We start from the raw sequence: 24,891 nt of genomic DNA, 5'->3' as shown, positions 1-24,891 counted from the left end.
GAGGCACGTTTCCCATGGGTAACTGTATAACTGGGTCCTGGCAGCTGTCCATAAACCCACTGCACATCTCAGAGCAGCAGGCCTGACTGAGTAGCCTACTACTTATCTAGAGCGACATGATTCATTTGTGTCTCAATATTCTAGCTTTATCAACAGGGAAATACATTTTATAATGTCACTTTCGTCCAAAATTATGTGATTGTAGCCCATAGGTTACTGTATCATCTGTATGTGATAATTACTATACAGATGATCATTCTGATAATTCGTTAAAGAAGAAAGAAAGAAAGAAAAGCTAGGTCCGTATAAGCAGAGTTTTCAAAACAATAACACCGTTCAGAAGTAATGATAATCTTGATATTCGTCAATGGCAGCAATGGTCTGAATAAAGTTTGCTTTGCTTGTGGTGTAGACTCTAATGTCAATAAAAAGTGTGAGTTATTTATTAATGGGGAACAACCACCAATTTGTAAAACATGTCTGCGGACATTTATCAAATCACCTCAGTTTCAATATATGAAGCGAGGTTATTATTAGGCCCATACAAATGTTTATTGTTTTACAAAAAAACAACGAACAAAATTGCAGTCTCAACTTATAGGCCTCACATACAGTAATGTTTTTAGAATTTCAATTCAGTAACAAATTAGCTGTAGCATAGGTCTATAATAATAATAATAATAATAATAATAATAATAATAATAATAATAATAATAATAACAATAACATTATTATTATTATTAATAATAATAATAACAATATATTTATATTAGACTGAATATTGTGTTTATTATCATCATCATCATCATTATTATTATTAATAATATTATTATTAATAATAATAATCATATTATCGTTGTTGTTATTAATACTATCAGTAGTAGAAGCTGTAGTTTTAGAATTACCATGATACATTATTATCATTAAATGATCATTCGATACATGCCATGCATAGCATTTGGTCATTGCCTTTTGGGAATAAGCAAATAAGAAATACAACAAATTATAAAGCGATGGAATATTTATCGTTGGTTACTGTCTGTTGAAATAAGGACAATAAGCAACTCTCGCATGTTGAGCGTTTTGACATGATTCCGGTGATGGTAGTTTAAACGGATTGTGCTTGTAGTGGTTAGAATTGCATCAATTGAATAGTTCAGACTTCAGGCCCGGCGCCAGAACCAACACCTTGGAAGGGCCATTGATTTTGCATGGGTGGGCGGGCGAAGGGGGGGGGGCGGTTAGCAAGGCCGGCGGTATATTATAAGTACATATTGTATACTTACCCCTGCCCATAGCTACCACCGGCCTTGAGTTCAGTATTTGGAGAAAAAAAAATCCGCTAAAAAACTCCCAAGACAGAACAGTTCAAGCCTCCAATGATAGTAAGCTAGTAAGCCTTTCTGGTGCAATTCTGGTGCTAGCATACTGTCATGTCAGAACTTAATGCAAATAAATTTTAATAATTTTAATAAATTGTATTAATGAAAATATATTTATATATATACATATTAATATACATATATATATGTTTTCATATGTTACCTGTACAGTTTGGGGTTGGTCTACCATTTAAACTCATATCAGTTGACATGTGGATCACTATGAGCAGTTTCCTGAATGGCCGTTTCATACAAATGGTTTTAACCCTGACCATGATGACATCATTGGCAGTGCAATTCTCATTGGAGAATTCATAGCCCTAAAATAGATACATCTGTAGACTGCATATCTAATTGGGTAAAAAAAAGCTACAAATCAACATTTTCTCAAATCTTGGATTATATGGTTTTCTCCTGGGTGCAGTTCTAAGGCTTGTGGTCAGGGTGAGGGAAAGGCAGCATGCAGAGAGCACCCCAGACTCCATTTCCTTGTTCAGACCCACACTTATGTAGGTTTCACGCTTACTTAGGCCTATGTTTGAACTTTGAATGAAGATATGCTCCTAAAAACAAATAAAACTTTGTGTCCCATGATGATTGTGAAAGTCATTTCCTGTATGTGATTAATCTCCTCTCATCTGTGCGTCTTCTCGTCAAAAAAATGACTTGTTTACATTGTGTTTTATGAAAGGCACAGTTAGGTTTTATGCCTTAAGTCTGCCTTCCTTCCTTCCCATGGCGGCTCCCAGGGACTGCAGCAAAGGCTTCTGGGATAGCGGTGAGCGTCAGGCTCCTGGGTGGCTGTTTGGAATGGGTAGATGATTAAACGGGCAGGGCAGGTGTAAAAGCAACCTTTGTCATTTGGACAGTGTGAACCGTCCTTGCTTCCTGGGGCTCGCCCTGAATGGAACGCCTGCCCTCACCTGTCCGATTACGAGGGTGTCTCAGAGTGTGGGAGAGTTTATGGGCTCGCGGAGCTAGCCTAGCCTAGCTAGCAACCATGGAAATACTGTGTTGTTCAGTCACACCCTGTTTAGGTCATGTGATCAACCACTGTCTGTGACCAATGTGTTCCTCCCCATTCAATGTTGCTGAAATAGAAGGGGAGTGTTACCTAGACTATAGTCATATATTTACGCTTCTGAGGAACTGGTGTCACTTAGCAAACTCATAAAAAAATGAGCATAAAACGGCAAGTGTAGTCTGATCCTGAGAAATTGTACGATCCAGACTCATAATTGTCTCGACAAAGACGGAGACGTCCAATCTCTATCATTGTCTCCATGTAGCCTACATCAGGGTCCATGTGTATCAGAACCTTGTAATGATGTCATAGAATGGTGACATGCATGCCCGTCACCTAGTAGACTGACTCATGATAGTCATGATAGTCATGATAGTCATGATAGTCATGGCTGTGTTTATAAATTGGTCTGAGTGGAATGACGAAACAGGGCAGAGATAGGAGCTACAGTTATGGAATACATTCAAGAATATTAGGTTGAGTATCTTTCTACACAACCTTATCAGCACCCACGATATGGCTAGGGGAGACTGGGGCTTTAAAGGGACAGTTTACTATTTTACACCTTATAGTCACATGGTTTCTCGCTCTGAAAGTATTCTATGGGCCCAAGAGAAACTGTAATCCATGGCTCAGAGGTCTTTAAATAGCCACCACTAACTTCAGCTAATTTTAGCAACCGCGAACAAAACAACAATGGGAGCGATTGGGGAACAACAAAAAGAGAAGTCGGTAATGAGATGTTTAAACACGTACGCTGGGTGTCACAGTGCTCATCACTGAACATCTGGAAGGGGCTGTTATTTGATTTTACACTGAAATACGTATCCTCATGACAAGAGATGAGGCATGCTGTCGATAGGTGTTATGTCGATAGGTTGACGTACAGTATGTGGTCAGGAGGATCATATTTAGCAAAAAGGTCTGGTTGGGGCTGGTTTCCCAATAGATTTTGAGGAGATTTTGGCAAATTCATAAAACATGTAAGTGTTGATAACATTAATATTAATAATAATTAAATAATCCATTTAGATTACTTTCATCGGCCATTCTTGTGGCACCAATGTTTTATGCATTTTGAAGACAATGAAACAATTGTTTTCGGGTTTAAAGGGGCACTTCCCATTTTTTCTCCAGCACCATACCAGTGTCTACATATGTGAAAATGGCCATTTTCTACATTCTGTAGTCCAAAAGATAAAAAGGACCCAAGAAAAGGACCCCCTATGATGTCACTGAGGGTCTTTTAAAAGAAGAAGAAATGAGTTTCCAGCCAGGTGGAGGAAGTTTGTGGCTGTATTTTTTTATAATAACATTCTGTATATAGTCAATCAAGGCTTATATTCATAGAAAAAAGGCTGGTTTCAAGACCACATTTGTTACATTGTGACAACCAGCTCTGACTACTGTGACGGTGGCTGGTTGTCACAAGTTGACAAAGCTTCTTTTAACCTTGAATATTTAGAACATTCTGACATAAGCTACAACGTTAACAAAAATAGCAAATTCATTGCGAGATCTTCCGTCAATGAATGGGTAAACAGGTTGTGTCTGAGACACAGAGCCAGCCTCCACTCACTGCTGAAGTATATCCTATACAGTTCTATGACGGATTAAGGTCAATAAGGAGAAATAGCCTATAGTAATGTAGGGATTTGGACATGGTAACTTGTCTGGGGGGGAGGGTGTCTTCAAAGTGCTACGGTAGGGCATTCTCTGAATGGTGGTGTTCCTAGCCAAGGGAATGTCATGGGATTTCTCCCTCCGTCTCCCACTTTGACCAGTCAATTTGGGAGGCTCCAGTGGTTGGGGGGTCGTAGGGAGCCACTCTTAGCCCCATGTCAGGGAGCCCCTCCAGGGATGGGCCCGGGTTACCAGATAAACCCTCCATCCATCACCCATATGACTCAAGTGTTTAAAAAGCCATTAGACAACTCAGGCCAGATAAGGTTGAGGTGTATAATTCAACACTCATACCAGTTGAGGGCATTGAGAACTTAAGCACTGTAATTGTGAGATATTTGAGGGGGGGGGGGAGATTCCAATGGTAGACTGCAGTTGGTAAGCATCTCCATTCTATCTATTAAATCTATTCTTCCAACTCTATCCACGTTCACACTTCTGCTTTCTGTCTCCGAAAATACAACCCCTCCATTAGGCTAGTTTTTTTCCGTGGCCTTGTTATTGTTTCCATGTTAACATCCCCACATCGCCTCCATCCTGTTGAGCCAGTCCCCTTCAGTGTTTTGTCTTATAGGAGAAGGTCACATTTCCAGCACACCCTGTGACTTTCCCTGAATCAGCTGTTTGGAGCTTCAGTGAGAGAGAGCAGCCTTGGCAGAGGTGACGTCGTAGATAGTAAGGAGCAGGGGCGGTAAGGATCGGGGGTGTTCGGTGCGCGTGTGTGTGTGTGTGTGTGTGTGTGTGTGTGTGTGTGTGTGTGTGTGTGTGTGTGTGTGTGTGTGTGGAGAATAACTTGGGGCAGGGGAGAGAATAGGCCTCACAGACGTGGAGGCAGAGGAGAGGAGCAGCTGCCAGACCTGGCAACACTCAGGCCAATCAGCTGGCCTCAAGGTCTGACTATGGGGTCTGCTGCTTGTTAGGGAGATATGGGAAGGGAAGGGAGGGGATCTCAGACTTGTTAAGTTGATGAAAAAATAATTGGTTCAGAATTGTCCATTGTTCACAGTTTTGGCGGAGAGCGTGCAGGTGCCTATGTAGAAATTGGGTGAGTTGGAGATTGAGTGTTGCAACCTATTGGAAGACTCACTACCAGCCCCTGACTGGCCTTTGAGTGCCAAAAAAAGCAGCACATTTTAGCGACTTTCTCCTTGAGATTGCGGCAAATTGTGTTTCCTAACCGAAAGGTCTACTCTTTCACTGTATACAGTACAGCTTTCTATTGAAAAGCCGAAACCTTGAACTACTCAATGGACAACAATACTTCACTTTCTTTCCAATGGAAAATATGTTCAGATGTGTCTGAAGCTTTTGAGTCTCAAGAACAAACAAGTGCTTTGCAGGTCTGATAACATCTCAGCTTTGACTGAAAAGACTCTAGGACTCAAACATGGCTGACACAATCATGTGGCAAATGTTTCCCCTTGTCCTTCCATGACCGTGTGACCTCGCCTCGTCTCAGCCTCAAACCGCGACACGCACACACACGCATGTGCACGCGCAGGTGCGCACACACACGCACACACACGCACACGCACACAGACACGTATGCATGTACGCACGCGCATGCAAGTGCATGCACGCCCTCGCACACACACACAAACACACACACACACGCACACACCTACCCTTCCACTCAGACATAAAACACACACTCAGTCTGAGCGTGGGGTTTCTGTCGCCTCCACATTACTTTTTCACAGTTGCCCAGACAATGAAAACATTGAGGCCAGTTTCTATGGCGTGACCGGGCCTTTTGTTTGACTGAAAAACATATGCATTCTACATGCTCCAATTATGCTTTTATCAGATCTCCGTCAAACAGACCAATCATGCACCTTCCTTTGTGCCGCCTCGGTGTGCTGTACCAGGCAGAGCCGTAGCCGGCAGCTCGTTCTGTTTGTCCGGAACTGTTTACCCATGGTGGGAGTATTATATTCCAGCCCGGTTATGGTCCCTACCGGAGAAAAGACAGGACTTGGTCGAAAAACACTGTGTCACTCCCTTCCACTTCACAGTAACTGATTGGTTTTAAATGCGGTCCTTCCCTCTCATGATGTCGTATTGAAATGAACGCTGTGTGGAGTCAACCAGTTTCCAAGGAACGTGTTGAGTTTGTCTTTTGAGGGGGGAATTGCAAGGCCTCATACGCGGAACTTGGGCAAATGAGGTCATATCAGCGTGATCTGCAGCACGTACAGTGTAACTTTGAACATTGTGACTTTGTCTGCGGACCTCAACAAAAGAGGGGACAAGAAAAGACATCTGAGAGATCTGAGTTCCTATTGCCCCCGGCCTCTACGGGCCTCACTTCTGTGTAGCGTCTAGTAGGCACGTCTACAATGCTGTTCTTTGCCGATTTCACAAGAAAGCTGATATTTTGATTTGGGTCCCTATATACTGTATAATATGTCTAAAAAATAATAGTCATCGTAGAAATCTAGTGCAAAGTCAGCACTTTTTAGGAATAAAGCACTTGGGTTATATAGTATGTGTTAACACAAATATGTCAGGAGAGAAGAAATAGAAATGTACTTGAACGTTCTAAAGAGATGGTGGTGAGATTTAAGAGGGCAGCATGACTAAGCATATTGCTGCTCAACCACAATCATTTCTGTCCGTCGTTTTCATAACGCTTCTCCCTTCTCATGTCAAATCAATTCTGGGAGAGAATGGAATAGCAAAGGTAGCCACTAACTGAAAAATCCTTCATTTTGAAACCATTCGATGTTCGTTTTAAACTATTTCCTGGATTGGATGGAACAGGAATTGAATTGATCTGACCCTGCAGAGCCTTGTGTTCTCTGCGTAGGTGTTCATTCAAGGGCTGCGTTCAGTAGCGCAAAACATGATGGGTCGTTCTCAGCTCAATGGCATTTCTATCTCCAAAGCATAGCACGTTGCACCCTCCTGAATGCGACCCAATGCGGACTCCCTTGCTTGACCCCCCAGCATCAACGCCCCCCCGCCCCCCGCCTCCCCGCCCCCCCGCCTCCCCGCCCCCCGCTCCCTTAACACACTGAGGCAAACCTTGGCCATTGTGTGGGGTTTGTTTTGATAGACCCAGGGCTATAGCCTATAGGTGCTGGCTCCACTAAGCTCAGTGTTTACAGAACAGAAGAACACACAGACCAGGGCATCAAGATGCTCAGGCGCTGGGGATGGCTGTCTGGGCTCCACCGCTCAGCATGGAGGGAGATTAGCATACCTTGATAACGGTTGGAGCTCAAAGGGAAAATGGCAGCATTTGTCACAGGAGTATCTCGAACGCTACTCTGTGACATCATATGACCTAGACTGTCCATAACAATTTGGATAACAGTGAGATAATGCGACATCCTTTGTCTTACTGTATGTCATAATAGGTTGTATTAATCCTTATCTAACATACACATTTAGGCCAATATTAGTAACACTGAAATTAGGGTAATACTTTAATTTACAGTCCCCTTATTTACCAAGTATTTATTTAGAAACTACATAGTAACAGTTGTGGAATTACTTCTCGGTTACATGGGGATTCATCGTAGCATTGGACCAGAAAGTACCAGATATTTCCAGTCATTACAAGAAAGTAACAATTGTTACCAAGTTATTAATTCTAGATACCATTGGTAATAAGACATGCCATTGGTAATAAGACTGTAAAATGATGTGTTATTGATATAAGTAGTAATACTATATGAGTGTCAATAGCCATATATTACATGGTAATACATTTGCTATACACCATAGGTGGTGTGTACCTTATTCTGAAATTGTCAGTGACTTTGGATGAGTGTAGTTAAAAATCAAAGACTCTCACAAGCCAAGATGTTTGTATATCTATAGCTTCTATGGCATCTGTGAGGACAACCAGGAGGGCTGCTATAAATAATTGACCTGCCTCTACTTGTGCTAAAAGCACACCCAATTGTTCTGAGATGTTGACTTGAACAACAACCCTGGGAGCACACATTCTCTCCTCGAGCCCACTTCAAAGCCGCATCGCCTAGGAACAATTGGTAAAGATGTAATGACGGGAGTCCTTAGTACATGGCCTTGTTTGCCTGCACCCACTAAAGTGTACCAACAGTGGTATTCAAGAGAGGGACATCATCTCCCTGCACACTCCACCAAGTCAGCCACAATGTTGATGTCAAAGCACTGTCGTCAGCCAGCCAGGGAAAATACGTTTGAAATCTCACAGTTAATGAATGAATGTTGCTATGCTGGATAAAATGTTAATCAGGGCTTTATATATGTGTAAAGATCGAAACAGAGTTAATGTTAAAATGATCATTTGTGCCACTTCATTTTACATCTCTGTGTGATTGATTGAACAAGGAATTGAACAAGGAAATAATATGTTTTTTCCAGCATATTTGCTGACATTTCCTGGACTAGATCCAAACCGACCTCCTTTTGTTTTGTGACTCAAGTTTGGCAAAAAAACAACAACACCCTTACAGCTTAGAATGTATGTTTGAAACATTGTAGCAAGTCCATTGCCCAACATTGTGGGAGGTTTCAATCTGCACACAGTAGCCAGTGTATTCTTTGACAGAGCTCCAATGCCTCCACAATTGCCCATCTCACACTGACAAGGCTTACCATACCATGTGCTCCAGTCTCATACATCAGCGTTCCTCCCAGGGAACATTAGACACAGAAGGAGATGGAGCCCTGGAGGAAAGTACTAGAAACACGACTTCAGGACTCAAACAGGACTTCCTACACTTTGTACAAGCCATCCTGACACCTAAGCCTTTTATGGTGCGCCGGATAAAGATCATTCTGATGGTCAATCAGAGGATCCAGTGATGGAGAGATGGACAGATGGAGCGTGAGGATAGGTTGGAAGAGTGGACTGTGGAGGAGTAAAAGACGGTATGAGAAGATGGAGAGAGCGGGGTGGAAAGATAAGACTAGGAGAGAGGTCACTCTTGAACACCCTGTTTGTGATGCTCTCAGTGGATGACACACGCACACACACACACACACACACACACACACACACACACACACACACACACACACACACACACACACACACACACACACTGCACAGGTCAGCAAGAGTCTCAAGAACAAGAGCCGTCAATCAGTAACACGCTTATATGGCCGTGTTAATAGTTAACATGGTCCCTAGACATGTGCCCCTGGCCCAAGCACCTGCAGCCCCTTTTTACAGGCATAATCCAAGGCAAAAACAAATACTCAAAGGCTTATTGGGCACATTGAAAATACATGTACAATCTTGTTTCATCACACCCCTTAACATACCAGTAGGTAGTTGAGATAAATGGAGGTAGAGGTTGTAAGATTTGGAAATGATAGTCAGGTTTTTGCAATGCCATAGGAGCCTCTACGGCTTTCTGTGCCAAGCTAGTCCATTAGCCTCCCAGGGTCATAGGAACAGGAGTGTGGGCAATCTATCTCCCCCGTCTCCCCCACTCCCCCGTTTGGCCTTGAGAGAGAGAGAGGGAGAGAAAGAGAGAGAGAGTGAGTCAGAGAGAGACATAGAGAGAGAGAGAGAGAGAGAGAGAGCACCATCCTTGACAGACACCTTCACTAGTTCCTGAAGCTGCATAGACCTGCTCCCCCTCATCTTACTACTACTGCTAATGCGCACACACACACACACACACACACACACACACACACACACACACACACACACACACACACACACACACACACACACACACACACACACACACACACACACACACACACACACACACCTCCCTCCCTCCCTTCCTCCCTCCCTCCCTCCCTCCCTCCCAGGTTTGATAAATACAGCCAGCAAAATCCCAAACTCGGGTCAGGATAACCTCATGGTGACCCACAGGCTCCATCTCCTGTTGTGACATCCCTCACCCCCCTGCCAAGCCCAGACATCTCTCCTAGACCACCAATCCCCCACCACCCCGGCCACCCCCCACCCCCCAGCCCACCAGCCTCCTCCTACCCCCCCCCCACCCCCACCCCCACCCCATAGTACACAGTGAGATGGTTTCACAAGGTGTAAGGTTAACACTTTCTTCAACTCCTTTCTATTTCCCTCTACCCATTATAGTTTCAAACAATGTACAAAATCATCAATGCAATTGTTCCACATTTCATATTCTATAAATAAATCCTTTTTTATTGCAAGCCCAGTCAGAATTGATCGAGTCTCAAAGTCCAAAGTCTTGATTTGAACATAATCGCAACATTACAAGAGGGCTAAAGCGATGTTAGCTGACTTCCCCCCGCTGGGGCAGATGGAGGTGTGTGCTCAGGGCAAACAGACCCTTGTACCGAGGAGGCTAAGCTAAAGCACTCGCTGCAGTGGAAATCTGGGCTAATGTCTGTTTCTCCTGCTAAATTGATTTTTGATAAGGGAATATCTAGAGATAAGTGTTGTCACTATCCTATCTGAAAAACCGGAAGCTCCCTCGATAAATCTCTGCCGTAATCTAGCACGAGCGGTGGGAGTCCTCAAGCCCGAGGAAATACTTCTGGCCACTATGAATGCGTTTTGGTCGAGCGAGGTGGCCAAGTTGTAGAATAGGAAGTGCATGTAATGAATTCGTGTACAAAATGTGCTATATAAATAAAGTCTGATTGATTTATTGATTGATAGAATAGCAGGAGCGTGTCGTGAGTATAACGGGTTTCATTTACAACACTTTAAAGAGCACCTTGGACGCCCTGTCTCCTGAGCCTTTATGGTGCGCAGGATAAAGGTCATTCTGATGGTCATTCAGAGGATCCAGTGATGGAGAGATGGAGCGTGAGGATAGGTTGGAAGAGTGGACGATGGAGGAGTAAAAGACGGTATGGGAAGATGGGGAGAGCGGGGTGGAAAGTTCTGCTCTGTTGCCTGATGACACAGCACCTCTCCAAACAATGAACGCTGTGTGTTCACGTCTGTTTCTATGAGTCAATGAATCAGCATGGGAGCAGTAACACTGTTCCAGACATTATCTGCTTTACTTTATTCAGTCCAGCAACTGAAGAAATCAGATGTGCGTATTTTTTCATCCACTTGTAACGGAACTACGCAACTACGCAACACAAGTCAGGGTGAGAAAGTGACAATCAGAGTCACGGCGAGCCTCCTCAAGGATGAAGATGAAGAGCAAGGCCTCGTACCAGACACAGAGACAGCCTTCCCCAGAGGCAGGCTCACTCTCCACTATGAACCAGATGATTTATAGACAGTGTATGGAATGGGGACAGGGTCGTTTCAGCATGTCTGGTGGCATTGGGCGATGGTGGACTGAGGACCATACCAATAGCGCAGCGATGATGGAGAATGACAACGTACTGCAAAGACCCATCAAAAAAGGGTCTTTGACAGACAAATTCTGACCACCTGATTGTCGATGCAAATCATGCCCTCAGTTGTCCGAACCTTACATGTCTGTTAGCAAAGCCAAGGTATTTGTCTGTGGGTCTGTATGACGTGGCCATGCCTCTGAACAGACCCAAGCTTGTACAGTAAAGAGAAATATGAAGGACCCCAACCCCCCCCCCCCTCCTCCTCCTCCCCCCCACCCCCCCAAAGCCACTGCTGTCTGATGGGTTGTGTAAAGCAAAGTCTCAATCTGTCGTACACTGACCTTCAAAAGAGAAAGTCTGTCTGAGGTGATCACGTGGGACCTTTTCCACAGAGACGTAGTTCCAGTATCCCTGCACCACCCATCCCTCTCCCCTCACCCCCCCTGCCCTATCCGTCATCCAGGGACCTGCTCTCTGTCATAGCAGCCCGCGTGGCAGCGTCTCCTCCGTTGGAGACAGCCTATCAGGGGCCCCACGTCATCCGTCTCCAGGGACTGACTGACAGGGTGACCCGCGGGGAGGATAACAGCCTCTATCAGTGGGGGGGGGGGGGCGGAGGGGGATGCCTGTGGTGTAAGTGGATGCTGTCTCTCATACCACTCACGAGTGGTATGAGTTAGAGTCATTTTTTTAGGTTCCTGAAGCTCTGATGCAACCAGTTATCTATCTGCATGGGAGACTCCCCTTTAAATTTCCTGCCAGGTTGACAAGCCCAGTTTCCCTGACAGGTATCTTAGTATTATCTCTACTCTGTGAGGGCGGTCCATAAATTCAGAGCCACCTAGCTGAGCTTAATTTTGGAACCATTCCGGTAACGCTTTATTTGGTTATTTTGGTTTATTTGGTTATTTTTTGGTTTATTTAGTTCCCCATTTACATTTACAGTTTCCCCAAACAAATTGTTAAATTGCAATAACTGTCCACTAACCCTAGCAAACTGTTGCAAATAGACAACATTGCAGTTGATTGACAAGTCGAGCATCTGTAGACCATCTACATTACAGGACCCTATTCAAAATAAAGAGAGTAGTCGCCATTCCTTTTATTTTCCTTAAATATTCTGCCAACGGAGAACACAAAGGTGGGGAAAAACAGACATGGGAATGTGCAGGTGAGGTCTCCCATGTGCTGTCAGGACCCTGGCGCCTGCTTGCTGCTCCAGGTGTCTGTTTCTCAGGCCATGGGGTTCTGGCCTTCACCACCCAAAAATACTGTATGCTGATGACGTACTGAAAAATGTCTCTCCTGTACTAAGGCAAAGTACAGCTCTCTTTTTCCTTTCTTTCTTTCTTTCTTTTTTTCTTTTTTTATCTCCCAAGCACCTGACAAAATAGTTGATAATTTCATAACTGTATAGATACAGTTTAACAGTGTTGTTTATAGTGCTGTGGTATTATTATCAGTCAGAAGGCTGATTTTATTGTGTACTCCCTGTGGAGAAAAGTGAACGCCACAAAGACTCGTTGAGGCCAGGGGAACAAAACAAGTGGCATCTGGCAGGTGCTCCCCTCCACCACACTCTGTGACCTTGAAGGGAGTAGACCGGAATGCCACGGTGCCGAGGAGAGAGAAATACTGACTCCAATGGTTTATTTCTATGTGTGAGCGAGTGAGTGTGTGTGTGTGTGTGTGTGAGCGAGTGAGTGTGTGTGTGTGTGTGTGTGTGTGTGTGTGTGTGTGTGTGTGTGTGTGTGTGTGTGTGTGAGTGAGTGAGTGAGTGAGTGAGTGTGTGTGTGTGTGTGTGTGTGTGTGTGAGCGAGTGAGTGTGTGTGTGTGTGTGTGTGTGTGTGTGTGTGTGTGTGTGTGTGAGTGAGTGAGTGAGTGAGTGAGTGTGTGTGTGTGTGTGTGTGTTTGTGTGAGTGAGTGAGTTAGAGGGAGAGAGAGAGAGAGAGAGAGAGTTAGAGAGAGAGACGACAGGAATGAAAAATCAATATTCCAGAGTCCATCAGAGAGGGCTTTTTTTTTTCGGTGGGCCCATGTGAAACCACACAGAGTGACCCCTGGAAAAAAAAAAAAAGTTAATGGCTAACTTCTTTATCTCTCTTTTACAGCCAAGGGTTGTACCCCAAATCAATACATGATGCACAAATATTCCAGAGCTCAGTGTTCTAGACAGAAAGCAGTGACAAGGGCTTGAGATTTCCCCAGTCTCAAAACACCTGGAAGAGACAGCTCTCTTTAACAGGCCCAACTTCACTGATACACATACATGCCTCCATTTTGCTCAGCAAAAACCGCCACAAAGTGAACAAAGTTGTATTTCAGTCATGTTTTGCTGCAATAAAAATGGAGGCTGTGTGTGTAGTCAGATGGAGGTTAGTTATAGTGAACGAAGAAAGGAGTCAGCAACAGTCACTCTGAGAGCGTTCAGTCGCTCTGAGTCATGGTTTGACAATGTGGAGGCTGCGCCCGCATCTGATCCACTCACATTTTTCAACTGAAAAAGTATTCAATAAGTATGAATAAGTACTCTTCATGACATGTAGGTAGGAGTAGGTAGAAGGAGGAGGAGTGAACATTGGCCTCAAGTGTCTGTTGAAATATTTACACTGAAACAACTCTTTCACAGGACATCTTAGAAATCAATCAATCAAACCAATCAAATGTATTTGTTTTGTATGGTGCTTTTATCAAAATAGTTTAGTCAAAGAGGGCTATAAACAATATCAATAACGTTTTTATAATGACCACATTGCAGTTTCAAAGTAAGCCCTTCTGAGACCCAGTACAATAATAATAATAATAATAATAATACAATAATAATAATACAATAATAATAATAACAGGACAGTAATATGGACAGTAATAATAACAGGACATTAATAGTGCTCCATTGAAATTGCAATTACATCACATACAAATTCAGACACACCAGAGAATATACTGTCAGTAAATTACAACATATTCACTTATGAATATATTATGATATACAGTATATACTGCCCCATCCTTGCTTGCACAGGGAGCATCCATAGTCCCCCCACTTCTTTTCCCCCCTCCAGTATAAACCGCCCAATTTTGGTTGTTACTGGCAGCCACTCCAGTGTCAGGATGCACCGATTCCCCAGAACCGGCTCCCTGAACCTGGTCCAATTCACTTAATATTTACTCGTAAATGATTTACTGTAATAACAATAGGTGCTTTCTGGTTTTAACAGTGCATTAACTAATTCAACCCAATTGGTAACTACTTGGTACTAAGGTACTAAGTAGTGCACACTGATGCATACTGTAATGAATTCTAAAGAAAGAAGGAGGTGTTTCAAAGGTCATTATTGTTTGACTACTACCATTTTCCTATGCCAATACCTGGTCATTTGTGTAGTGGAAAAGTGCAAGCAACTCGTTAGTATCCATCTGTATGAGCATTGAGCGCCTACTTCATTAAAGGGTTTTAAAAAGGTGTTCAAAAGCACCATCAGGGAACAGGGCATATGATGTCACTACAATAGAGAACTGGGCGGCGAATAAAGCCAAGATTCAAGATTCTTTATTTGTCACATGTATACAGTGAAATACAAAAGTGACAGTGCCACAGAGTAGTGCAACAATAAGTTTTAAAATAAAAATGAATATTATTAGAAATAATAAAAAAATATAACCAGTATGAACAGTATAAACAGTATAACCAGCGGTGAAGCAATGTACACAATGGAATGGCTATATACAATGGCAATGACAGGTTGACAGTACAGATAATTACAGTGGAGCCACAACCTGTCTCTGATGTTCGGTCAAAGTGTTGCAGCACAACGTCTGGGGTTGGGTTTTAGCATGTGGAACTGCTGAAGAGTTGTTTGAATTACGTGCCTGCAGGTATGTTTCTACTGCACATGCGGTGTTGCATTGACTTGTACGGTGGTTTATTATGGTGGTTTGGTATGGTGGTTTGGTACGGTGGTTTGGTACGGTGGTTTGGTACGTGGTTTGGTACGGTGGTTTGGTACGGTGGTTTATTATGGTGGTTTGGTACGGTGGTTTGGTACGGTGGTTTATTATGGTGGTTTGGTATGGTGGTTTGGTACGGTGGTTTGGTACGGTGGTTTATTATGGTGGTTTGGTATGGTGGTTTGGTACGGTGGTTTGGTACGGTGGTTTATTATGGTGGTTTGGTATGGTGGTTTGGTACGGTGGTTTGGTACGGTGGTTTGGTATGGTGGTTTATTATGGTGGTTTGGTATGGTGGTTTGGTACGGTGGTTTGGTATGGTGGTTTATTATGGTGGTTTGGTATGGTGGTTTGGTACGGTGGTTTGGTACGGTGGTTTGCAGTGACCCTTGATTAAGCACGCCTCCATTGTTCAACATTCTCTTGCAGAGCCGGCCTAATCACGACTGAGAAGATAGAGCGCAGGTGTGTGTGGTGTGTGTGTGGTGTGTGTGTGTGTGTGTGTGTGTGCATGTCTCCCTTCCTCACTCTTAACGTCTGTTCTAGTACGAGTACGGTCTACGGTGTGTGTGTGTGTGTGTGTGTGTGTGTGTGTCTCCCTTCCTCACTCTTAACGTCTGTTCTAGTACGAGTACGGTCTAATATTCAAGTTCTAACACATATGCTTAATTTCGCAAACAGTCTCTGCTATATGAACATTTAAATAAATATATAGGTACTTCCTGGCTTTTTGCTGTTGGTCCTCCCTAGCTGGGATGTGTGTACCAACCAATAATGCCGCTTTGCCTTTGCTCTGCTTTTATTGTTTTATTTAATTATTATTCCATTTTTATATTTTATTACTTTAGATGCCTTATAATTCATTAGGGTGATCTACAAAATAAAACAACATATTCATAGTTGCTACAGCATGTTACAAGATTTACAGCCTCTAGTTCTCAGAAGTCTGTTCAATCTCAGCATCAACAGTACTTGAGACTTTACTGCCCAGGCAAAGGTTGCACTTACACAGCTTTATAGAATTATTAAGTAAGCAATTATGATAACCCACTCTTTTAAAGATAATAGAATGATAAGGTTCTGCCAAAGTCACACTGTAGTTTGCCCTGAAGGTGGTCTCTCTCGAGAAAGAGAAATCAATATCTCTTTCACAGAGGCCATCCTGTCCTCTTTTTTTTGGTCGAATGTTTGTTTTTATTTCCATTGAGCATGAAATGTACCGGAGGAACTGTAAGAACAACAACCCTCAGCCACTTTGGAATGACCCCGCTTAGTTAGTGGCATTTTATCTGAGCTCATAAACCTTGAATGACTATATATTGATAAAGACTGTTTAAAGTGTCATCTGAACGATAACATTTGCACTGTAAATGTGGCCCTGCATGCTTCAGCCCCAGGCTCCGGCTCCAGGCTCCGGCCCCAGGCTCCAGGCTCAGGTGATAAGCATGGTGCCTAGTGGGCCACCACCCTCTCGGCATCAATAGGTCAAAAGTCACTAAATGTTTTGGGGGCAGTTAGGGATTCAGCTAAATGATCAGTCAGGGCTCTTGATGTAGACGCAATGTCCGTTTTCTGCCGGCTCATCGTCAAGTTAGCAAGATAGCATACAGGTCGGAGGCCTATATTCGTTGAATAGCAAATCAATAGCACACAAATAAACCCCAAACACATAATGTTACTGTTCACAGATGATCTTGTCAAAAGGGTAGTCCCTCTAGTTGTGTATGCTGGAGATGCGTGTTTTGTTTTTCTGAATGCTATCGAAGAAAACAACAAATCATTCATTCTCTCCTGACATACTTTTATGAATGTGCAGCAATTAGAAGAAATTAACTGAGTGTGCAAAAAGTACCATTTATGTAGCTACAAATTAAACAAAATCAAGAAAATTAGGAGAAATAGGCTAATAATTCTAATCAGTGAATGTAGTCTCTGGAAGCTGTGGATGAACCCTTGCTTTTTATGAATGGAAGCAGGTTGGGATTAGATATGAACCCATGGAGAGATTCTCATTGGACAGACACTCTGTTCTCACACCACATGATAATAGACATTTATCAGTCATGGATAAGATGATAAACCACAATTGGGATATCATGAAATTGCCTCCAGAACTTCAAATAAATGATGCAGCACTCCATAAATGTCTCATTTTCATTTGGCTTTGACACACTACCGCAGCTGCACATAGTTGGCAATTTGTGTGTATTTCATGCATTTTTTTAGCAAGAACAGGGTATTGCATGACTTATGAGCCTGGTGTTAGGACTGGAGAGAGAGCTGACACTTTGCCCTGATCAATATCAATAAAGCAATCAGTGTGTCAGGGGCCTACATGCATAGAGGTGGGGTCCAGGGGAGAATACAGCTCCTTTATGGCTTAACTGTGGGGCGGTGGTTCTAGGCCGAACACACACACACACACACACAAACACCCACACACCCACACACAAACACCCACACACACACACACACAAACACACACACACACACACACACACACACACACACACACACACACACACACACACCCACACACAAACACCCACACACAAACACACACACACACACACACACACAAACACCCACACACAAACACACACACACACAAACACACACACACACACACACACACACACACTCTGGTCTAAGAAGTGCCTGTCCAGACAGCCAGAGTGCACTTTGCCCGGTCCAGCCATAAAGAGAGCCATAAATACACTTCTACTTCTGAACTGGGTGACATGTGAGTGGACCTTCAGACGAAGTATGATCAATTCCTTCCAACACGGCGGACCCGAGTGAGACGCCAAAAACACACACACACACACGCACACACACACACACACACACAGTTATGAAAATACATCTGGCTGACGTGTGTCGAGCTCCAAATAAGGACAAATCAATTCCTCCAACGAGGCAGATTTGAAGAGAACTCATATATGGTCTAACATGTCGACGGCAAATGGACTGAATAGACTTCAGTTGATATCTGTTCACTGTGTTCTGGCCAGGGTTGCTTGCCTCTCAGAGAACAACGCTCACATAAACTGAGTATTGAGGATACTGCCACCTAGTGGTGTGTTTCACAACCTACACCTCAGATATACTGCTCTTCTTATTACTCCAAGGTTACCTGAACAATCCAAACAGGAACATGGAAAAAAAGAAAGAAAGAATCCATCTAGAAATGTAGGAATATTTGATCAAATCCATATCCCAAGATAGGACGAGTGTTCTGTTCCGGGCAAGTTACCTTGAAGTGAGAGGTAGTATTCATGTATCACAATGTCAAACTTGAGAGTATCTTTTTCTTAACGACAGTATTAGCTAAATGCCCGTTTCTTAGGTGAACCAGAGGTGGAACGTGTCCTAACCCTGGCTATAGCCGACTCTAGTTGAGCCAGATGGGGGACAGACTCTTAAGACGGTACCGAGACTGTGATCTGATCTCCTTCAGTGATCACAGGACAAACCTGTGGGGGGGGTCAAAGTCATGGATCCTCTCTGTCCTGCCCCGGGGGCCCCCCTGGTGGAACATTCGTCTCCGCTCTCCCTCTATCCTCCCTCCCTGGCTCTACCGTGGGTCTGCTGTCACTCACACCCAGCAGGGGGAGAGAAACCCCCGTGGGATTAACTGATCCCTCAGTGGGGGAGTAACGACTCCCACTGCCCAGTCTGCAAACACAGCCATCCCACCCCAGGCAAGCAGGCAGACAGGCAGGCAGGCAGGCAGGCAGGCAGACAGGCAGACAGGCAGGCAGGCAGGCAGACAGGCAGGCAAGCAGGCAGACTGGCAGGCAGGCAGACAGGCAGGCAGGCAGCCAGGGAGGGAGGCAGGCAGACAGGCAGACACACAAACAGACAGGCAGGCAGCTAGGGAGGGAGGGAGGCAGGCAGACAGACAGGCAGGCACGCAGACAGACAGGCAGGCAGCTAGGGAGGGAGGCAGGCAGGCAGACAGACAGGCAGGCAGCTAGGGAGGGAGGCAGGCAGGCAGACAGGCAGGCAGGCAGCTAGGGAGGGAGGCAGGCAGTCTGCCCTTCCCAGGCCAGCAGGAGATAATGCTGTCTCCAGCCCCCCGACAGTGAGTCCATCAGGCAGCGTGATGGACGATTGGAGCCATTGTGGAGATCACCCAGGGCTTCGGCTCTAGAGTTCAGGTTCAGCAGACACACACCAAACGATGGGACCATATATACTGAAAAATTTACGCACTCACTGCAATGTAAGTCGCTTTGGATAAATGTGTCAGCTAAATGGCATATATTATATATTATTATTATTATAAAGGGGCAATCTGGGATTGGTACATCCATTTTTGGACTTTTAAATGAATATATACGATATATAGCCATTGGTTCTTGAAGAATATAGTTTATTATAATTCTAGATTCTGTCTTACCCCATCAGAACCAACCATATAAGATTGTTTTATAAACAATGTAATTGTAAACAAACACTGTATAGCTTTAAAACATGGTTCAAATGATAATTTTGTTCTCATGGAAGGGCAGTCATTGCACACATAGCTCTGTCTATGAACTTGAGAGTGGAGTTTTTCCAGGCCCATTTTTTTTATCTAAAAAAAGTGTCAGGGAGACATATCACTATACTGTTGTTTGAATCCCAGATTGCCCCTTTAAAGTGTCCGTGGAGTGATAATGAGAATAACAGGCTTTATGTTGACCATTACTTTGACATCATTCCACAGTTGCTTGGGTTCATTTAGTGAAAATTGCCACTGCAACCTGAAGCTGACCCTAATTAGCAGTTAGACACTCTGTCCTGACCTTCACTGTACATCACTGCACCAGATGAGAGTTTCTGACATAGGTGCTATAATCGTTTAATAGATTATATAATAGTATAATAGTTCACGACACTGAACCATATTCCTCAAAGTAGAGAACAAACCTGGCAACTCTGACAGGCATCACTGCAGCAGCAGACCATACAGTAGCAGTCCTGGTGAAGGGTTTATTCAAATCACAGGAGCCTCGGGGGATTCAAAGTGAGTCTCCCCTCGTACAGAGTCTGGGTGGATGACAGGTTGATGAATGTCTCATTATAAAGGGGTGCATAGCACTGCGTGTGGGTGAAGCACGCAGACTTCAGGTTATGAATGGGCCAGTGGATGAGCTCCAATGTAAACGGCCTTTGGTTCTGATTTCTTCAAGCTGGGGAGATGGGTTAACCCACTGTCACATCTCTCACGAGAGAACATCCATCACTCCACTTGGGTGGGGAGTCTTTCACCCCTCAAGTTGTTAGTTTTTCTGATTAGCATTGCCAGCTTCTCACATGGTGGTGCTAAGTCATTATTGAGTGTTTGCATTTTCAACTACCTTACCCCCCCTGGACCCTCCCTTTACAGCCGCTGAGATGCCACACAGCAGGGTGAAGGCAACAAAATGCTAATGATCCATCTCTGTAGTAGAAATTGAAGATAAACAAGTAAACATGTTGAAAATGGTGTATTTCAGTTCATTTACAAACCAATAACGAAACGCAAGTGCACGTGATAGATGTCCCAAGGTTCATTTCGAACTTTATTTCAGCTATATGTTTGTTTTTAAAAGCACTTAGCAACACAGAGTGAACAGCTTTCATTACATGTTGTACTGCATACATCAAAGATTCATGCCATTAAAGGAAGATACTACTGAAATCTTTTTTTTTAATATCTTTTTTTTTTTTTTTTTTTTAAATCAGGACAGTTATAAGTATTGAAAATAAAGTACAAAATAGGCCTTTATAACAACTGTAACGAGACAATACTACCATAAAGCATATTAGTGCTTCTAGCGTAAAATGTTAACATGATCTCTGAAAAGAATAAAAATCGGTAGTCAAAAAGTATGAGGCTACTTTCTTTTCTAAAAAATTGCTTGGTTTGCATTGACGAGCCTGTGTGCCAGGGAGCTGATCGCCCAGCAGAGGTGGACTGCTTTACTGCTTTTCTTCCACTGGGAACCACTGGGTTTGCTTCGTAAGCCCCATCAGGGGGAACCGTTTAGAACACCCCTGGTAGGATACATGATGGTAGGATACATGAGGAACCGGACAAAAACGCCTCCTGGCCTCACTACCTCACTAGACTGAACATGTTAGGCTTGCGGAACAAAAGTAATGCTTCTGATAGTTTGCTGTAAGTCTCTTCGACAAAAGACCGATTTCAACATTGATATTCAAGCATAATGTTTTGAAAGTGATGGGCTACATTTTAGAGAGGCAGTTATCCTATAAATCCTATTTTGGGCAGCAATACAAAATAATTTACTCTACATTTTTTGTTTTCGCTTTCTATTAGATTGTACATTCTAGCTCAATAAATTTAGATTTTTTTTAAAAGGAAAAATACATTTAAATAAAAAGTAATACAAGGTAAAGAGCACCTTATCCCCAAACATGTCTTTAACAACAGGTAAATAATAATATTTTTTTTTGGAAGCAATGGCACAGAATAATCAATGGTAATTAGCGATGCTTATAGAATCATAGGATGGTCTGACATTACCACCGTGATAGCCTTGAAACGGCTCGACAGCAAGTTGACATGAAGGACTTTACTTCTGTTGTACAAATGCTACGTGTGTGAATTTGTCTCGAGAAATGTCCAGCCAGGTGCAGGAAGTGAGCTAGTCACATGACAGGAAGCTGAAGGAGTCTGTATTTCTGCTGGCTGCCCTTACAGTTGCAGCTGAGAAGATGTTGCAATACTAAAATGTGTCCTGCTATTCTTGGTAGAAAGCTCAGTAAACAAGGTACAAGTGACTTGCTACCAAGCAACTGGCCTGCCATATCAGTACCTTATCAGTGAGTCAAGGTGGACCAAACCAGCACTTTTGCTTTACAATGAATCAGCAGGTTTTTCCTACCCGAGAGCACGCTAGTGCAAAACTAGCCAGGGCAATGGACTCGTCTGGAACACTCAAGAGGAGGGGTACGGAACCAACCTGCCTTAAAAAGATCCACATTTTGCGAAAGACTCCCCATGAACTCGTCTGTGATGAACACCGCACCTGTCCTAGCACGTTACAAATGTGTCATACTGTATCATCATGAAATGTTAAGTACTGAATGTCCACGTCAGCAGCGTCCATTACCGATAGGCTTGCATAAGAATACAAATACAATAGAGTCAACCATAAATTGGGCTTTTAGCTTCAGAAGCCCTTTTAACAGAGAAGCATCATGAGGGTGGCGTGGTGAGACACCGCCACATCACGGCCGACAGTATGAGTAACAGAACAGACCTCGAACCCCCCCCCCCTGTAACAAACCGAGCCTGGCCCAAACTCATATCTCAAAACATTTTCAAATACTTTCAAGTTGTGCTTGATTTAGTTTGCCTGGTTACAATGGAACCAAAAGTGCAAACTGCGACTGAAATCAAGCGCACTTCAAAATACGTTCAGATATTCAATGTAACCTGTGTGTTTGACCTGGGCCGGTACACAGCAGAGCTTGGACACGGGGCTCGGTGACTCTCCTCCTCCTCCTCCTCCCCCCCCCTCCCCGCCCCCCAGGGGTCCATGTCCAAGGCCAAAAGTCCAGGAAGGGTCCGCCTGTCAAGGACCCACCACAGATAAAGATGACGACAACGCGAGAGCAGAGGAAGGGGAGCGAGCGTTGGTTCAGCGGAGCGAAGCACCTTTTCCTGACCGCCAGCAGGGTAATCAGAGACAGAGACAGAGGCAGAGCCTTTCAGCGGAGATCTCTCTCTCCTCTTGAGGAGGAGCCTTGGGTTTTTGTTTCGATACCGGGTTTCCATTTTTTAATCTCTTTTTTTTTTTTTTTTTTTTTGAAAAGCCAAACAATCGTAACGCTTATAAAGTTCTGGTTTTGCTTAGTGTGTGAGGTTAACTAAGATGCCCATGGCGGGTGGGACACAGGAGCGGTGTGGATGAGAGAGCAGCAGCAGCTGGTGTGGTTGTTGGGACACGGGGGAGGGATGGGCGGGGTGGGTGTGCCCTGGGCGGGGTGGGTGTAAGCCTGGGGCTTGGGCGGGGTGGGTGTAAGCCTGGGGCTCTAGTAGAGGAGGATGCGGCGCTCGATGGCCTTGCGGCAGATCGGGCACTCGCTCATGCGGTCCCCGCAGAGCTGGCAGGTGCCGTGGCCGCACATGAAGATCATGTTCTTCAGCCGGTCCAAGCACACGGGACACATGGTCTGGGGAGACAGACAGAGACACCTTCAGTACTCATCTCTCTCACACACAGTAAAGTTGTGCTGGTAGTTCATTAACGGAAACACAAGTTAACTAACCGAGTCTGCCAGAAAAAAAAGACTAACTTTATGGACTAACTCTGGTTGGCAAGATTTATTAGACACACACAGAGATGGAGAGGAAGAGAGAGAGAGAGAGGCCGGCGCTCTTCCAGTCAGACTGAGTTAGACCTGGGGCAGACTGAAGGCCGTAATAAAACCCGGCTTTGCTTTTAGAGGAGGAATTAAATGTTTTACAACAGACTCACCCCTCCTGATTGATGCAAAATAAAACTTTGTTATTTTGTTTTAAATGAAAAAGAAGAAAGGTAGTAAAGGAGATTACTTGTAAAAGACATTTCCTTGTAACTCCCTTTAATTCTCTTGCTGCTAGCAGCTGTAACGCTGCTGCCTGCCCAGGCGGCTGGTGGACATTCACAGCGCTTTGAATTTCTGGAACTGACCCCAACCCTGGTGTCTATCCTGAAGTTGTGTTGCCTGTTACTTGCCCATGGTCAATTAAGTAGGAGTAGGAGTAGGAATAGGAATAGGAACCCCCCCCCCCCCCCGCCAAGACTCAAGCTATTTCACTTGTGCAACTAAATGCAAGAAAAAAAGAAAAAAAACAGACAGAAACGACACGCTGACTTACCTGCTCCTTAATGTCCTGCAGCTGCTGCTGCAGCTTCTGAACGTCCGCGTTGACGTTGGTGTTGTCCTTGTCTCTCTGCATGGCCGGGATGTTGCCACTGGCTGTAGAGGGAGAGGACAGAAACACAGACGAGGCCACGGTGAGACGCTCTAGGAAAACACAACAGGTCTAGAGAACGGGAGAAAGGAGCGAGAGAGAGAGGGAGAGAGAGAGAGAGAGGAAGAGAGACGCCTCTTCTTCTGGAAGGTAGCATCGTCAAACCTCCCCTCGGCTACATGCTGCTCTACTGCGTAACAAACCAAGGCCAAGCAGTCATACAACCAGTGATGTGGAGCCCGTTGTGGACGGAGCAGAAAGTACCGCTAAGGCAGAGTTTTTTATCATCACAAGCAGGGGTTGAAAACACGTGCACTGTAGCATCCCTTTATAACATGTGGCGGTCCCTACTGGTGGCTCTGACTGTGGGAATGACTCAGGTTAGCCCCTGATGCTTATGGCACTGCAGGGTCCACAGGACAGACTTGGATGCAGGTTCTAGGGAATTTTGGGAGCATAACATGGATTCCCCCCCCAGCACTGAGCCGGAATCAGCTGAACTGCCAACACCAGTCGTACTGTTGGTGACAACCGGTGTCTGTGTGTGTGTGTGTGTGTGTGTGTGTCTGCGTGGTGTGGTGTAGTGTTGAAGGGTAAAGGTATCGCTGCAAAACAAAGAGTTGGGGGGAGGAGGGGGGCTTTGAGTT

General features: G+C 44.3%; 1 protein-coding gene across 2 annotated transcripts in view; it reads right to left on the bottom strand.

The window, feature by feature from the left end:
* Positions 1-22,810: 22,810 nt before the first annotated feature.
* The window catches only part of mib1 (MIB E3 ubiquitin protein ligase 1), a 58,419-nt gene continuing 56,338 nt past the window's right edge, over positions 22,811-24,891 (bottom strand). For both annotated transcript variants that reach the window (XM_083689557.1, XM_083689558.1), the window contains exons 22-23: positions 24,149-24,249; positions 22,811-23,460 (exon numbers count right to left, since the gene is read on the bottom strand). In XM_083689557.1, coding sequence (XP_083545683.1) covers positions 23,320-23,460; positions 24,149-24,249 — 242 coding nt within the window. In that variant the 3' untranslated portion in view covers positions 22,811-23,319. The remainder of the gene's footprint in view (positions 23,461-24,148; positions 24,250-24,891) is intronic.

This window comes from Argentina silus (genome assembly GCF_951799395.1).
Source record: "Argentina silus genome assembly, chromosome: 18".
NCBI classification, from domain to species: Eukaryota; Metazoa; Chordata; class Actinopteri; order Argentiniformes; family Argentinidae; genus Argentina; species Argentina silus.
Note: the sequence above shows the minus strand (reverse complement) of the source record. Positions and strands in the feature narration are given on the sequence as shown.